The sequence below is a fragment of the Capsicum annuum genome, chromosome 4 (genome assembly GCF_002878395.1).
Source record: "Capsicum annuum cultivar UCD-10X-F1 chromosome 4, UCD10Xv1.1, whole genome shotgun sequence".
Classification (NCBI taxonomy): Eukaryota; Viridiplantae; Streptophyta; class Magnoliopsida; order Solanales; family Solanaceae; genus Capsicum; species Capsicum annuum.
In genome coordinates this window covers 43410874-43428298 of record NC_061114.1, presented here as the reverse complement: position 1 = coordinate 43428298, position 17425 = coordinate 43410874, and the positions used below count along the sequence as shown (strand labels likewise).

General features: G+C 33.2%; 2 protein-coding genes across 9 annotated transcripts in view; one reads left to right on the top strand and one right to left on the bottom strand.

Moving 5' to 3' along the window:
- LOC107867856 (ubiquitin-conjugating enzyme E2 2-like) overlaps positions 1-11032 on the bottom strand; it is a 15753-nt gene extending 4721 nt beyond the window's left edge. Inside the window, exons 1-4 of one of the 8 annotated variants that reach the window (XR_007054896.1) lie at positions 9842-11032; positions 9513-9646; positions 9362-9387; positions 723-811 (exon numbers count right to left, since the gene is read on the bottom strand). Coding sequence is in view for 2 of the 8 variants with exons in the window: in XM_047411790.1 (XP_047267746.1) it covers positions 723-811; positions 9513-9528 (105 nt within the window). In the remaining 6 variants the exon portion in view is untranslated. Of the gene's footprint in view, positions 1-722; positions 812-9361; positions 9393-9512 lie in introns of all 8 variants that reach the window. The other 7 variants (XR_007054894.1, XR_007054897.1, XR_007054892.1 and 4 more) reach the window with 7 other exon arrangements.
- A 3361-nt stretch (positions 11033-14393) lies between these two features.
- Positions 14394-15095, top strand: LOC124897938. Its single transcript, XM_047411561.1, has one exon. The coding sequence runs from the start codon at positions 14394-14396 to the stop codon at positions 15093-15095; it is 702 nt and encodes a 233-aa protein (XP_047267517.1).
- Positions 15096-17425: the final 2330 nt, after the last annotated feature.

Below are 17425 nucleotides of genomic sequence, written 5' to 3'. Positions count from 1 at the left end.
TTTATGTGTTCATCTTTTGGGGGGTTTATCATATCATTTTGTTAAATGTAGTTTTAAAATATATTTTTAGAAGTGTTCATATGGTGTTGTTCATAGTTTTGCCGAAGTATAACACTCAGTTGACATCTTAGTTTCACGGTTGAGATACAACACTTGGTTAACATCTCATATGTTAGATTGGATTTTTTTTTTTAATTTTCAACTTTTATCATTAGCTAAAGTTATAAACCGAAAAAACCAAACCAAACCGAACTAAACCGACAAGAACCAAACCTACGGTTATTTTTTATTTGGTTTGTTTTGGTTTTAGAAATTAAAAAACCGACTAAGTTGATTTGATTATAATTTTGACCAATAACCTACCCAAACCGATCCATGAACACCCCTATTCACAACTATAAATAGTTGAACAAGGCAGAAAAAACAAAGAAAACAGTCCTTATCATCATAACATAGCATCCCTAAACCTCACTTCTGGGATTTCACAGGTATGCTGTAGAATTAGGAGAATTCACAACTATAAATAGTTGAACAAGGCAGAAAAAACAAAGAAAACAGTCCTTATCATCATAACATGGCATTATATGTGCTAACAGTTGCAGGGTTTTAATCTTTTGAGTATCCATGAGTGTGCTTGATGAAAATAAAGATTCTTATAAATCTAATTGTTTTTATCATATCTAAAGAAAGGAGGAATAGTATGTAAAATAATCCCAAAATACCTGGATTGAAGTAAGTATAGCAGCTACATCATATATGGGACTCCATTGATTTTGCAGGATGTCTAAGTAAATACTTCCATCAGCATAAACTGGGTAACATTAAAGACAGATATCAGAAATCAGCAAAAACCTAAAGTTGTTCACAACCAAAATGTTGCAACAAGGAAAAAGTAGAAGGGTCATTCCTAAGCCATTAAGAATGAGGTAGAGATCTTGTATAATCTTTATCACAAGAAAACATATAGAAAAAGGAGAATATCTATAACCTTACTATAAATTGGCCAACTCCCTCCCTCAAACAACCAACAATACTCTTGGCTCATCGGGTTAACGGACTAGGACTAGTAATGCAAGGAGAGGAGATTGTTATGCGGAAAATAATGCAGGAATTGTTATACAAGGAATAATAGTTAATAATAATAGAAGGATTTTTACACATAGAACAATAGTACAAGGATTGTGATGTCGAGATTGTCTACTTTAATTGCAACTTTGTCTTTAGATTATTTATCCAAATATAGTAAATACACATTCTCATTTCACAATTCATGATGCATAATTTAATACATACTTCTTGCATAGGTCATACAAGTATTAAAATACGAAATTTCAAAGTCAACAATTATGTGGTTTTAAATGAAGTGAATTGTTATCCAAGAAAGACTCTAAATGGCATCTAACTTATGAATTAGATATATTAATACAGGTAAAAGGTGCCTCTTCTTTACATTTATTATGATTCTCTCCACGACCACGAGTACTGAAATTTGAATAGTCGCATTACTCAGAGAGAAGAAATTTTGTGAAACATGCTAGAGTGAATGAAGTCCAAAATTAGCTACAAATCAAGGAGTTACTATTTGATTCGCCCCTTTTTCCTCCTCGAGTTCAGGAGCCTATTTCACTTGATTTTCGGAAAATTAGTCAAATTTTCCTTATTCTTTTCTAGTTAGTTATGGAATGTAATGGAAACACATATAAATGCTTTCCCAAGTAGTTGGGATTTATTACCTTTTTTATGTAAGGATGTTGGACTTGTCCAACATTGTTTAGGTTTTTATCTCCTAAAGAAAGAATATTGAAAAATTAACTAAGAGTCTATTTGGATTGACTCATTTTAGGTGCTTTTAAGCCAAAATAGCTTTTAACCAGCTTTGTAGAGTTTGGATAAAATTAAAAAGTGTTTTAAGCACTTATTTTTAAGTTAAAATGACAAAAATAAGTCAAAAGTCATAAATTAGAAACTTTGAGGGTGTTTGGATTGGCTTATTTTTAGGTGTTTTCTATGTTGCGCGGACTCTTCGGTATTGTCGTCGAACCCATCTTGACGCGAAGTTGACGCGGATGTGAGTGATTCTTGCGTCTCAGATTTGGTCAAAGAAATTCAAATATGTTGACCAAAATCAAGAACACATTTGAGGGGAAAAATTTAGATCCGATTTCTTAAAATAAAAATGAAACAAATTTATGCATTGCCTGGAAAAAGTTTGATTGGCAACTGTAATTTGAAAGGAGTCCACCAGCGACCGACGGAGCAAATTACAGTAGTAAATTTAGTTGTAGTTGTCGGCGACGGTTGGGAAAGAAAGAGAGATGTCGACATCTGTTAGGGTTATTCTTTAATAATTGTATTTCTATTACAATATAAAAAGAATTCATATTAATATTAAATATAGTAAAATAATGTGTTTATAATACTCCTAATTGAAAAAGGACTCCCAATAGTACATAAAATAACACAACTCCTAATAAAACTCCTAATTGAAAAAGTAAACTAATTGCAGAAGTAGCTCTATTTTTATAATATTTGAGTTTTTTTAGCTGAATCTCCAAACCCGTATCCATACTCGGATTCACAGCCCGGAATCTTAAAATTTAACTTTTGACAAATCCGACTCTCAGACATCCGCACCCGAGTCTGAGCAACTTAAGGTACTTTCGAATTTTAAGCATTTTTTAATTTTTGAAGGTGCTTGGCAAAGACGCACTTTACTTTATGCTTATAAAGGTTTAAAAGGAAAAAAAAGGTCAAAAGTTGTTTCCTATCAACTTTTGACTTTTAGCTTTTAACTTATAAATCACTTAAAAAAAGCTAATCTAAACACACACGCATGCACACGCACACACACACTAGACTTTTTGTTTTATAAGTCAAAAGCAATAAGCCCATCCGAACAAGCTAGGCATAAAAGTTGCTTTTAAGTTGTTTTCATCTTTTTGAAGTGTTCGGCGAAAATTAGTAACTTTTTTAAGTAGTGCTTTGACTTATTCTAGCTTAGCAACTATTTTCTTTGACTAATCTGTCAATTATTTATTATAAATAATCAATTCTATTCAATATAAATTAAGCTCTGGCAGATAAAAAGTGTTTTCAGCACTTCGACCTTAAAACCTTCTTAAATTCAGCCAATCCAAACTAACTAGTCTCTTGAAGTCAAGGAAAATGGGCTCTTTGGGCTCCATTTTCACTAGCCTATTGCATGACACTCCTTCCCTTTGGATGATTTTTTTGACCCAAGTTGCTTCATTTAAAAAAAGCTCGTAATTGTTGACTTTGATTTAAGCCCTCAAACCTTAACATTGTGGACTTCAATATTGGGCTACAAATGATTGTAGTACTTGAAAAATAATCATCCACGGGCTTGAGCTTATTTTCCAATAAAAGACAAGTATGTTGTTGAAAACCAATTAACTTTTCTTGAATGTAATGGAAGCACATTTAAATAGATATATTGTTCCTAGTAAGTTGTGGAATGTAATGGGAATGCAATACATCTAAATGTTTTCCTAGGTAGGTTTTATCTTTTTTGAATGATGTAGATATTTTAGTAGATGATAAGCTTAGGAAGCAAGTGGTAGAGGTTAATAGGGTTAACGATAGGATGATGTCAATTAAGATAATTATTGGAGGGTCTTCTTGGAATATTATTAGTGCGTATGCACCCCATATAGGCTTGGATGATGAAGAGAAGAAGAGATTTTGGGAGGATTTGGAAAAGATGGTGAGGAATGTCCCCAGTAATGAGAAGCTTTTCATAGGAGGGGACTTCAACAGGCACATAGGGTATTCTTCGAAAGGTTATAATGATGTGCACGGAGGACATGGGCTCGGTGTTAGGAATGTTGAAGGAGTGGCACATCTGTATTTTGCTCGGGCTTTTGGATTAACGGTAGTTAATTCGAACTTTCCCAAAAAGGAGGTTCACTTGGTTACCTTTTGTAGTTCGGTGGCCAAGACTCAGATTGACTTCTTGCTCCTTAGGAAAGGGGATAGAGGTATTTGTAAGGATTGTAAGGTCTTACCAAGTGAGAGTCTTTCGACCCAGCATAGATTTTTGGTGATGGGCTTGGAGATTATAAAGGAGCGAAGGAGGAGAGGTATGAAGGATCAGCCAAGGATTAGATGAGGCAGTCTGACTTTGGCCAGTGCACTGATATAGGGGATAAGTTGATGGCGAGGAAGGCTTGGGAGAGTGAAGGGGATATAGATAGTTTGTCAGACGAGACTAGGGTATGCATCAGTCAGTTCGGTTAGGCTTTATATACTATCGGTTCGATTTATCGATTTTTGATTTTTAAATATGCTAAACCAATAACCAAACCAATAAGATATTTTTTATCGGTTTTAGGTTTATCAATTTTTAGTCCTTAACGATTCAGTTTTCGATTTAACAGATAAGAAAATACTCATAAAATAGAAATAGTAGTAACTAACATGAAAAAAAAATCTTAGTTGCAACCAAAAATCTTATATGATGTGTTTTAATTTATAAGAATCTTCAAGTTTAAACTAAATGTTGTTAGAAGAAATTAAGAGTTTGTATCATTGAAATAATAGATTTGTTAATTTGTAGAAATTAAAGAGAAATATATAATAGGTCATATATATCTATAGATATAGATATAGATATAGATATAGATATTCTTATTGGGTTATCGGTTTACCCAATAACCCAATAAGAAAAAATCAAACCGAACCAATAACCCAATAATTTTTTTTATAAAACCATTAACCCAATAACCCAATAATAATAAACCAATAACCTTTTTATCGGTTTAGTTTATCGATTGGTTCAGTTTTTGCACACCCCTAGACGACTACCAGCTACATCAGGGATACAGCTAGAGAGGTGTTGGAGGTCTCGATTGGTCCTTCGGGCAAGCACCAATGGGGACTGGTAATGGAACGAAGAGGTGAAGGTGAAGGAGAAGGTGGAGGCCAAGAAGAGAACGTATGTAAAGTTGGTGGAGAGTAAGGATGATGAAGATAAAAAGGAAGAATAAGAAGTATAAGACTGCTAAGAAAGAGGCAAAGTTAGAGGTGACAAGGGCTAAGGATTCGAGAGTTTATACATAGCGTTAGATAGTAAAGTGGGGATAAAAAGTTATACAAGCTCGCCAAGGTTAGGGAGAGAAAGAGTCGGGACCTGGATCAGGTAAAGTGTATTAAGGATGTGGATGGTTAAGTTGAGGGTTATATTAGAAAGAGATGACAGTCTTACTTTCATTAGATCTTGAACAAATGAAGGGATACTGGCATTGTGTTGGGGAATTTGGAGCAATACAAGAGGTTTCGCGATTATGGCTATTGTAGGCACATTAAGGTTGAGGAGGTTAAGGGGGCTATTCATGGGATGTGTAGAGGTGGAGCGACAGGGCCAAATAAGATTCTGGTGGATTTTTGAAAATGCACAGGAAGGGCAGGTATGGAGTAGTTGACTCGCTTGTTTAATATAATTTTCAAGATAACGAGGATGCCTGAAGCTTGGAGGTGAAGTACGATGATTCCATTGTATAAAAATAAGGGCGACATTCAGGATTGCAATAAAAAGTTGGGGCTAAAGATGTTACTTTTGAGAGTTCATACATAATATTAGATCGTAAAGGTGGGGATAAAAAGTTACTCGGGCTCGCCAGGTTTAGGGAGAGGAGTCGGGACCTAGATCAGGTGATGTATTAAGGATGTGGACGACAAAGTTTAGGTGGATGAGGGTCATATTAGAAAGAGATGACATTCTCACTTTCATAAGCTCCTGAACAAAGAAACGGATACTGGCATTGTGTTGGGGGATTTGGAGCAATACGAGAGGTTTTGTGATTATGACTATTGTAGGTGTATTAAGGTTGAGGAGGTTAAGGGGGCTATTCGTAAAATGCATAGAGGAAGAGCGACATGGCCAGGTGAGATTCTGGTGGATTTTTGAAAGTACACAGGAGGGGCAGGTATGGAGTGGTTGACTCGGTTGTTTAACATAATTTTCAAGACGGTGAGGATGCCTAAAGCTTGGAAGTAGAGTATGGTGATTCCGTTTTATAAGAATAAAGGTAACATTCAGGATTGCAATAATTATAAGGGTATCAAGTTGTTGAGTCACACTCTAAAGGTTTGGGAGAGGGTGGTAGAGTTAAGGTTGCAGAGGATTGTTACTATTTCTAAAAATCAATTTGGATTTATGCAGGGCGCTCGACTACAGAAGTCATCCATCTCGTCAGGAGACTGGTAGAGTAGGATAGGAAAAGGAAGAAGGATTTTCACATGGTGTTTATCGACTTAGAAAAGACATACGATAGAGTTTCCAGAGAGGTTCTTTGGAGGTGTTTGGAGGATAGAGGTGTACCTATAGTATATGTTAGGGAGATTAAGGATATGTACAATGGAGCCAAGACTCAAATTAGGAATGGGGGAGAGAATTAGAGCACTTTCCCATCTTGATGAGGTTACATTAATGATCGATGCTTAATTTATTTCTTTTTGCCTTGGTGATGGATGTTTTGATGCGGCACATTCAGGATGAGGTGCCTTATTTGTTGCTTTTTACGGATGATATAGTCTTGATTGATGAGACTCGTACTAGAGTTAATACTAAGTTGGAGGTTTGGAGGCAAACTCTTGAGTCTAAAGGGTTTATGTTGAGTAGGTCCAAGACGGAATATTTGGAGTGTAAGTTCAGCGAGGTGTCTCATGAGTTCGATGTGGTGGTTAAGCTTGAAACTCATTTTATCAGTAAGAGAGATAGTTTCAAGTATCTGGGGTTGATGATTCAGAAGGATGGAGAGATTGACGAGGATCACTCATCGAATCGGGGTAGGATGGATGAAATGGAGGCTTGCCTTCAGTATATTGTGTGACAAACAAGGTACCTCCTAAACTTAAAAAAAAGTTCTACAGAGTGGTGGTTAGACCGGCGTTGTTGTATGGGGAGGAGTGTTAGCCTATTAAAAAGACCCATATCCAGAGGATGAAGGTGGTAGAGATAAGAATACTTTGGTGGATGTGTGGGTGTACTAGAAAAGATAGAATTAGAAATGAGATTATTCAAGATAAGATGGGAGTGGCTTCGGTGGAAGCCAAGACAAGGGAAGCGAAGTTGAGATGGTTCGGTCATGTAATGCAGAGGAGCACGAATTTCCCAGTGCAGAGGTGTGAGAAGGTGTCTAGGGATGGTTTTAAACGAGGTAGAGGTAGATCGAAGAAATATTGAAGGGAGGTGATTAGACATAACATGGAGCAGCTTCAGCTTACCGAGGGCATGACCCTAGATAGAAAGTTATGGAGGAGGCGAATTAGGGTAGAAGGTTAGTCTGAGTTAGGATGTTGTATGTTTTGGTGTATACTTGGAGTATCTTGCTTTTGGTATTATTGAATATGTTAATTTCAATTGTATCTTGTTCTATTACTATTCCTTATCTTATCTTAGATTGCTTTATTTTGAATCGGGGGTCTATCAGAAACAGCCTCTCTATCTCACATTTGAGGTAGTGTTATGACTACATACACTTACCCTCCCCAGACCCCACTTGGTGAGAATATACTGGATATGTTGTTGTTGAGGTGTAACTACAACCAAAACATTGTAGTTCCCCTTCAAAAACTATTACAACTTCCAGTAATTTCAATCTAATAGTTGTCTATAAATAATCTAATACATCAAAGATGTCCTATGTTTAAGCTAAAAAAAACATGCTTACACCAAAAATAGTTTGGTTTGGAATTATATTTGAATTATTATAGTGGTTTTTGGGTCCTTGGTTGAACTTGAAGGAAGAACAATCTTCAATTTCCATCTTTTGTAAGTGAACTACTTTTGATTTATGGATCTAATACATGTTATTTCTTTCTATCTCATGAGGAACTAAATCCCATAACCGAAGTTGTGGGATCTATGAGTGTTACAATATGAATTCTATCGATGCTTCTAAGATTTGAATGATTGTCAGAACTTCTTGATAATTCTTTTGCATTGTATGTGTGGGCTTACTAGGAGTGATGCGGTTAGGAATGACATTATCAGGGAGAAGGTTGGGGTGGCTTCAGTGGAGAACAAGATGCAGAAGTTTGGTTGAGATGGTTCGGGCATATGATGAGGAGGGGCACAGATTTCCCAGTTCGTAGTTGTGAGAGGCTAGCTTTGGATGGTTTCAGGCGGGATAGGGGTAGGCCAAAGAAATATTGGAGAGAAATGATTTGACTTGACATGGATCAGTTACAGCTTACAGAGGACATGACCCTAGGTAGGAAGGTTTGGAAGACGCGAATTAGGACAGCAGGCTAGTGCTTGTAGGTGGGTCGTAGTTAGTAGTTAGGGGTGCCTTTGGTTCGTTAGTGTAGGGTATTACTATTTAGGTGTCTTATTTTTGTTATTCCATCTTGTTTTATGCTTTATTATGAATTTGTTTATTATTCTTTGTCTTGAGCCGAGGGTTTATCGAAAATAGCCTTTCTACTTCTCCGGAGGTAATGATATGGACTGCGTACATTTTACCCTCCCCAGACTCTACTATGTGGGAATACACTGGGTTTTTTCTTGTTGGTTGCAAACAATAGATTAAGCCTTACATTGGGTTGCTTGAACTAAGAAATCAATTAAACGAAGGCAATTATCAACGGGGATTTGGAAACGTTAAATTTTCATCTAATGATTAATGCTATAACAAGATTAGTCAACTCGAGATAAAATCAGTTTAGACATAAAGATTTCCTAAGTTTGAGGGAATTAGGTAATCTAGCATCTAAATAGGTCGCGAGACATTTAGATGAACCATTGATAGTGATAATTTGTTATTTCTTACATATCATGAGAATCTTTTGCTACAACTATTGTTCAATAAGAAGCAATACTCATAATGAACACAACTCTGGTTTTACCACATCATTAATTTGAAATATTGAAACATTGACTTTGGGTTACTAAAACAAAGTGAATAGTAACAATTATTTGAATTATACCCCCCCCCCCAATTTACGGGAAACTACTAGCTACTAGTCTATTGAAGCACAAATAGTCTTGATTTACACCATATTCCCTGTGGATTCGACCCCAAACTAGTTGGGTTATATATTTGACGACGACTGCTTAGTCTCTCATAAGAGAGGTGTAATTTGGGCGTATATCTCTCAAAGCTAGGTGTCTTCCAAGCTTTTTTTAAAACTATTTTTTTAACTGGTCTTCCAAACCTTCGTTGCTAGAGTAATTTCCAAAATGTACATATTGAACAACATCTATATTTTGTCAGTTCCTTAGATTTTCTAGAAATATACTAGTAATGGAGCTCTCTCTTTCATATTTTTGCATCCCCTGGATACTATTTAATGAAATCCACTTATGACCAAAAATAAAAACACAAGATAACTGCCTCACCTTCATCCCACAGAGTGTCATCAGGACTACGCTTCAGCGGTAAAACAAACAAGAAAAAGCATTAGCGTAAGCAAACTAAAGTGGGCAGAAAGTGATTATACAAAGTAAAAACAGTTACAACTATAAATTTTGGTCAATTTGACTAGCATACCCAGAAGTGACAGCATTTCAAAGCATTATATTGTTGTCATAAGAAGCTCCACTAATGCCAGCTGGAGGATCCTGCTGTAACCGCTTGAAATCCCTCATCAGTCTCTTCCTCGCCGGTGTCGATATCTTCACCGCCTTATCAACAAATTATACCACAATAAATTGCTAAGATCGACAAAGAAATTTCTAATTTCTATACCAAATAATAGCCAGCTAAATTCAACATGGAAACTAAATTAGTCAATGGAACATCTTGAAATTTCCAGACTCCTAGACCAAAAATGTAACTAAATTCGCCATCAAAATTAAAATGTTGTTATAAAATTATACCTGAAAACTTGCTAGTGTCGACACAATTCTAACTTTTTGGACCAAAGAGCGACTATATTCCCTGTTGAAATTAAACTAGTCCACGCAAAATGTTAACTGTACAGTTTAGTAGACCAAAAAAAAATGATGTGGTCATAAAATTATTACACCTCAATAGATTTCTAAAATCGACATAAATTTTTAACTTTCCAGTCTTCTAGACCAAAAAGCCCCTATATTTTCTTTGGAAATTGAATTATTCCATCCCAGGTCTTAAACTTTTCCAGTTTAGTAGACCAACAAATACAATAAAATTCACCACAGAAATTATATTAGCTCACGGATATCTTATATTTCCAATTTACCACAAGAACATAGGCTTATTCACCATCATAACTAAACTAATGCATACAATGTTGTAGTCTTCTGGTTTATAAGACCAAAAACAGTTTAATCTTCATGTAAATTAATTGAGTCAACAAAGTCTGTACTTTCCAGTTTTATGAACCAAAAAAGGACTAGATCATACACGTAAACGCACTTGTTAAAATCAAAGCGGAAAAAAAAACCTAGATCCATATACAAAAAGTTATTTCTTGAATACAAAACCCTAGAGCTCACCAATAATTAACAAGTAGTACTTCAAAATATCATGGCAGGCAAATGCTACAAATCAACCAAAACCCTAAATCCATAAAGAAAATTCAAAGCGAAAGCAAAAACAGGAATTTCATGAATAAATGGAAAAAAATCAATTTGTGCAAAAAACACATAAAACAATCACATGAATGAATTGAGAAGACGGAGAAAATATATATAAGAAATAGGGAGATGGGTAAAGCGGCGACAATTTGAATGATAGCTTGTCGACGGGAGATTGATGATCAACCCGTCCTTTTGCACCCACCAGGGGCGGACCCACGTATTTATTTAGGTGCTCCAGCACCCATAAATTCAACATAGATTAGGTATAATTATATAAGTAGTCACAGCAAAACTGATATTATATATAAAAAAGCACCCAATGAACAAAAATGTGGCTGAGTGCTGTGGCTTTAGGTACAACTTCCATCCCTCTAGCTATATCTTATGGTGTGTGTTTGAATCCCTCTAGCTCGGTTAGTTTTTAGAAGCTTTTTTATAACTCCGGAGTTACATGTACTTGCTTACAGTTGTTAGGTTAAAGTGTACACATATACCAAAACAAAACACATAATTGGGTATTTGAGTTTGACTCTTTTATATTAATTTATTTTTATATTTTTTTTAACTTTTTAATTTATTGAATCAAAAGTAAACCATTCTTAATTCTTTCTTATTTACTCAAAAAACGTAAAAGTTCAAAACCCAGGCCTTCTTCAATCTTCACCAAAAGGCAAAAAAAATTCAGCTTTTTCTTCCAAAATTTAAAAACAAAATTTCATCTTCTTCTCTTATTCTTTCAATTTTATTTTCAATTTTCATAATCATCATCTACTAATCTCAAAACGCAGCCACGCCCAAACAGGTACTTTAATTTTTGCTAGAGTTAAAAATTCAAAATATGATGTTGGATTTTAATTTTTATATGATATGTATCTATCTCTTATCTATTATTATTGCTATAGAAAATATATGAGTTAGCATAAGCCATAAAGAGTACTTAATTAGTTGATTTGGGAAATTTTAGGCGATCCACTATTCCTCTTAAAAAGATGAATAATAAATTAATAATTAACATATATATGTAATATATAATATGTCATTATGTTGCGTTGCTAAGAGAAAAGTTAAACAATATTACTACAAAATATATAGGTAGTTACTTTATGATTAGATTAGTAAGATAATATTTAATTCACAATTTCAAGTGATAACTGATAGAAGCAAATTACAATCGACACCTTTTTACACCCAGTTGACAGTAGCTTGAAAGTCGTATTAATTATTTAATTGGATCTTGTTTTGCAGAATTTTTTATAAATCTATATAAATTGTGATGGATAAGTTTATCATTAGACCAAAATGTGGGAAACCAAGCTCTAATGCTACTATTCCACTCGTTCCTTCATCCATACCTTCGGAAGTTCAAAGAGCTACGGTTAGTTTTTAGAAGTTTTTTTATAACTCTAGAGTTACATGTACTTGCTTACAGTTGTTAAGTTAAAGTGTACATATATACCAAAACAAAACACATAATTGGGTATTTGAGTTTGACTCTTTTATATTAATTTATTTTTATATTCTTTTTTCACTTTTTAATTTATTGAATCAAAAGTAAATCATTCTTAATTTTCCTTATTTACTCAAAAAACGTAAAAGTTCAAAACCCAGGCCTTCTTCAATCTTCACCAAAAGGCAAAAAAAATTCAGCTTTTCCTTCCAAAATTTAAAAACAAAATTTCATCTTCTTCTCTTATTCTTTCAATTTTATTTTCAATTTGCATAATCTTCATCAACTAATCTCAAAACGCAGCCACGCCCAAGAAGGTACTTTAATTTTTGTTAGAGTTAAAAATTCAAAATATGATGTTGGATTTTAATTTTTATATGATATGTATCTATTTCTTATCTATTATTATTGCTATAGAAAATATATGAGTTAGCATAAGCCATAAAGAGTACTTAATTAGTTGATTTGGGAAATTTTAGGTGATCCACTATTCCTCTTAAAAAGATGAATAATAAATTAATAATTAACACATATATGTAATATGTAATATGTCATTATGTTGCATTGCTAAGAGAAAAGTTAAACAATATTACTACAAAATATATAGGTAGTTACTTTATGATTAGATTAGTAAGATAATATTTAATTCACAATTTCAAGTGATAACTGATAGAAGCAAATTACAATCGACACCTTTTTACACCAGTTGACAGTAGCTTGAAAGTCGTATTAATCATTTAATTGGATCTTGTTTTGCAGGATTTTTTATAAATCTATATAAATTGGGATGGATAAGTTTATCATTAGACCAAAATGTGGGAAACCAAGCTCTGATGCTACTATTCCACTCGTTCCTTCATCCATACCTTCGGAAGTTCAAAGAGCTACTACTCCTTCAAATATCAAATTTACATATTTGAAAGCCAACCCGGTAGAAAGAAGGCCTATAGTAGAATATGATGCTAATATACATGACGAAATTAGAAGATATTATATTCAAAAGGGGCTTTGTCAACCTAAGGATCACATTTTTTCGAAAAATCAATTTGGGAAAAAGAAAATTAAAATGCGTAAATTTCATCCCGGTTGGTTCAAGGGTCCATATTTCAAATGGTTAGAGTACAGTGTATCAAAAGATGTTGCATGTTGTCTATGTTGTTACTTGTTTAAAAATGAGCATGAAGTTCGTGGAAATATGGCGGATATTGCTTTTACGCAAAATGACTTCAAGGGTTGGAACAAGGCTTTGGAGAGATTCGAAACTCATATTGGAAAGATTAATAGCATCCACAACAAGTGTTTCAACATGATGGTTAACTTGATGGATCAATCACAATCTATTCGCACATCTTTTGACAAGTATTCTGAGAAAGAAAAAATGAATCTCGACGTCGCTTGAGTGCTTCAATCGATGTAGCAAGGTTTCTTTTGAGATTGGGATTGTCATTCCGTGGTCATAAGGAGAGTGTTATCATCTACAAATAGAGATATATTTCTTGAGCTTTTGCGATGGTATGGAAACATTAATGAGGATGTTGGGAGCATTATTTTAGAAAATGCCCCAAAAAATGAAATGATGTGTTGTTCGAAAATTCAAAAAGATATTGTTGATGCTTGTACAAAAGAAACAATTAAGGTTATCATGGAAGACTTAGATGGTGATTATTTTGGGATACTAGTTGATGAATCAAAAGATATATCACATAAGAATCAAATGACACTTGTTCTGCGATATGTTGACAAAAAAGGTAAAGTAATAGAGCAATTTGTTGGCGTTGTCCATGTTAGTGATACATCTGCACGATCATTGAAGGATTCAATCTATTCTTTTCTTTTAGATCACTCACTAAGTCCGTCCCAAATTCGTGGACAAGGTTATGATGGTGCAAGTAACAAGTAAGGTAAACTAAATGGTCTTAAGAGTTTAATTTTGCGTAATACTCCATCTGCTTATTCTACTCATTGTTTTGCTCACCAGTTGCAGCTGACACTCGTGGCTCTTGTGAAGAAGAATTCAGATGTGGATGATTTTTTTTGTTTAGTTACTGATGTGTTAAATATTTTTGGCGCATCTTATAAGTGCAGGGATTTACTCAGACAACATTAAGCTGCAAAGTTAGAAGAGTTGATCATTTCTGGTGAAGTACATACAGGACGAGGACTAAATCAAGAACGTAGACTTCAACGGCCATATGACACTCATTGGGGTTCTCACTGTAAGACATTAGAGAACTTCATTGACATATTTTCATTAATTCTTTATGTTCTTGGATTTGATGCACGTGAGTTCCCAAATTATCTTGATAGACTTACTGCTGAAACTCTTGAGAATATGATTAAGGGATTTGATTTGGTTTTATGCTACACTTGATATTAAAAGTTCTAATGATAACAAATCATTTAAACTCCTCATTACAAAAGATGGATCAAGATATTGTCAATGCTCTAGAACTGCTCAATACTACAAAGCAAGAGGTACAAAGGATGAGAGATAGTGGATGGAGCTCATTACTAGATGATGTCTTTTCTTTTTGTAATAAATATGAGATAGCGATCCCGAAAATGGATGCTCGCTACATTCCTGGTAAGTCAAAACATAGAGCTCTTGATGTTACATATTCTCATCATTTTCAGGTTGAAAGATTTTGTGTTGTTATTGATTTGCTACTTCAGGAGCTTAATAACCATTTTGATATTGTGAGTACTGACTTACTTCTTAGTATGGCTTATTTACATCTCGCTAAGTCATTTGGTAATTTTGATAAGAAAAAAATAATGAGATTGGCTGAATATTATCTGAATGAGTTTGACAGCAGCGAACTTCGAGATCTTAGTTGTCAGCTTGATAATTTTATAGCACATGTTCAAGGTTTTGATAAAAGATTTTTTAATATGAAGGAAATTACTAATATTTCTAAAGTATTGGTTGAATCAGAATTGCATCAGACCTGGCCTCTTGTTTATTTGCTCATCCAGTTGACTCTCATTCTTCTTGTTGCTACTGCTTTTGTAGAACGAGCTTTCTCTTCCATGAACTACATTAAAAATAAACTCCGCAATAGCATGGGTGATGAATTTTTAAATGGTTGTTTAGTTTTCTACGTAGAGCGTAAGATATTTTAAACTGTAAGTAATGATGCTATTACTCATCGTTTTCAAAATATGAAAAGTCGTCGAGCACAGTATGATTGTATGAAACTTGTGACTGAAAGCCTTTTTTTGGCAATGGTAACATTAATTGTACTTTTATTTTAATATTGCATTTAAATAGTTATATATTTATATTATGTCATCATTAGCAAATTACGTTTTAAAAATTTTTTTAGCGCCCACAACCTTAAAATTCTGGGTCCGCCACTAGCACCCACCAGATTAGAGGAAATGGAAATTTTGCGATGGCGTGATATATAAGCTGCTTGAATTCGTCATATATGCGTGTAATGCAATGCACACCAAGATATCTATTTGTAATAATTTTTAAACCCTGGTTTGAAAATCTAGTTTTTTTTCGATCAAACAGTGTTTTTTTTATTTATAAAAAAATTATACAAGCTGTTACAGGGAAAAGGTTTTTAGCGTAGCCACTGAAGGAGCACTAGTGGAACTATCCAATGGTGTTTTTTTCTTGATATACCAGGGTATGGCTATTAAGAGAATTATATTTATTTTGATTGTTACTTAAAATATATAGTACGACATAGTTTGATTTCATGATTTGATAATTATGTAAATTCTTATTTTATGTAATTATTAATTTGGTAGTATGTCATGGTTTGCTATTTTTTTCAATTATTTTCTTGTTTAATATTGCATATTCTTATTTTACTCTTTATCTTATACTAGTATATCTTACCACGCCATGGGTCATGGGATTTTTCAAAGGTTTTCATCTGACCACCAACAATCATATGGAACTTCTAGTGCTTTGGGAGGGCCTACAACTTGTAGAAGAATCTAATTTCACCCCTATTGAAATAAATGTTGATTCTTTAGAAGTAATTCTTATGCTGGCAAAAGGTAACTCAATGTATAATGATATTGTTGATGATTGTAGGTCAAGGCTAAGAAGGTTAGGCAACCCGCAGGTGTTACACTGCTATAGATGAAAAAAAATGGGGTGGTGGATACTATGGCTAAGCTGGGAGCCAATTCAGTTATCCAACAGGGGAGCATGTTTTTTGAAGTTCCACCCATGTGTGCCCGGAACATTGTGTGGACAGACATTGCGGGAATTCATTTTGTTAGATTGATTAAAACTAACTTGGAGCATTCTCAAGATGAATTGCTAACTTCTTTTGTACTAAACCCAGATTGTTGTTGGGATAAACCATTATTTTGAATGCATGCCTATTAACCAAAGAAAAAAAGTTAAGAATCTAAAAGCACTTCTTAACAAATAATACATTGATACAATAAAATATCTAGTCTAGTATTATAGAATTCTAAGTATTATAGCTATTTAATTAGTTTTTCAAAAATAAATAATTATTAATATTTTTGAATAAATACAATAGGAGATTTAAGTAGAAATCACACTATATAATAAAATATAACTTCTTATTTTTGTAAAATCAAATAATAGGTTACAACTTATTTAAGTTTTCATAATTAATATTAAAATATATCATATACTTTATTGCTTATTTTAACATTAGGTCAAACATATTCTCTTAGATTAAATCACTAATTTTAATATTTTTTTTCTACTTTATTTAAAAATTATACATGAGAATAGATTAAAATTATAAATCTATTTATTAACATTTTTTATTAAATCAAATGAAGCGATAAAGGATACTAATCCATACATAAATAATTTTAAATACATTTAAATTTATTTTATGGGTGTTTAACAAAAGAAAATAACGACCTATTGGATGATCATTTTAATGAATCATAATATTAAAGGATTGATTTTATGTCTTGTCATATATACGTTAAAAATAGGAGACCAATTTAATATAGTAAGCAAGAAATTTCTTTTAAAGTGATTTGTCTACTTGGTGAAGAAATTTACCGTCTCAAATAAAGAGAATCAAAATAATTAACAAAAGATAATTTGATATATATATGTAGTAATTTAACACAAGGTAGTTAATACTACATTTCAAATAAGTTGTTTAAAATAATTTTAACAGGTGATTAGTAAATAATTATGTTTCCATTGATTTTATGTATTGTAAATCTTTGTAATGATATGTATCATTTGGATTTTTGAAATTATGAAGGAATCACTTATTGTGTTTGATAGATAAACACATATTCGATATTTATGAATATTTTTTTTATTTTAATGTAATACAGTAATAGTTATTTTATGCAATTAAATGTATGACCAAAATTAAGTTCACTTTTTTATCTTTTATGAAACATATGTGAGTATTTATACATCCTCCTATAAACTACATCTCTCTTTCTTTCAGTTTATATCATTTTGATTAAACATCAAATTT

Bases quoted from the DNA above. Each gene is read 5' to 3' on its own strand.
- LOC124897938 (XM_047411561.1), top strand. From the start codon at position 14,394: ATGGATCAAGATATTGTCAATGCTCTAGAACTGCTCAATACTACAAAG.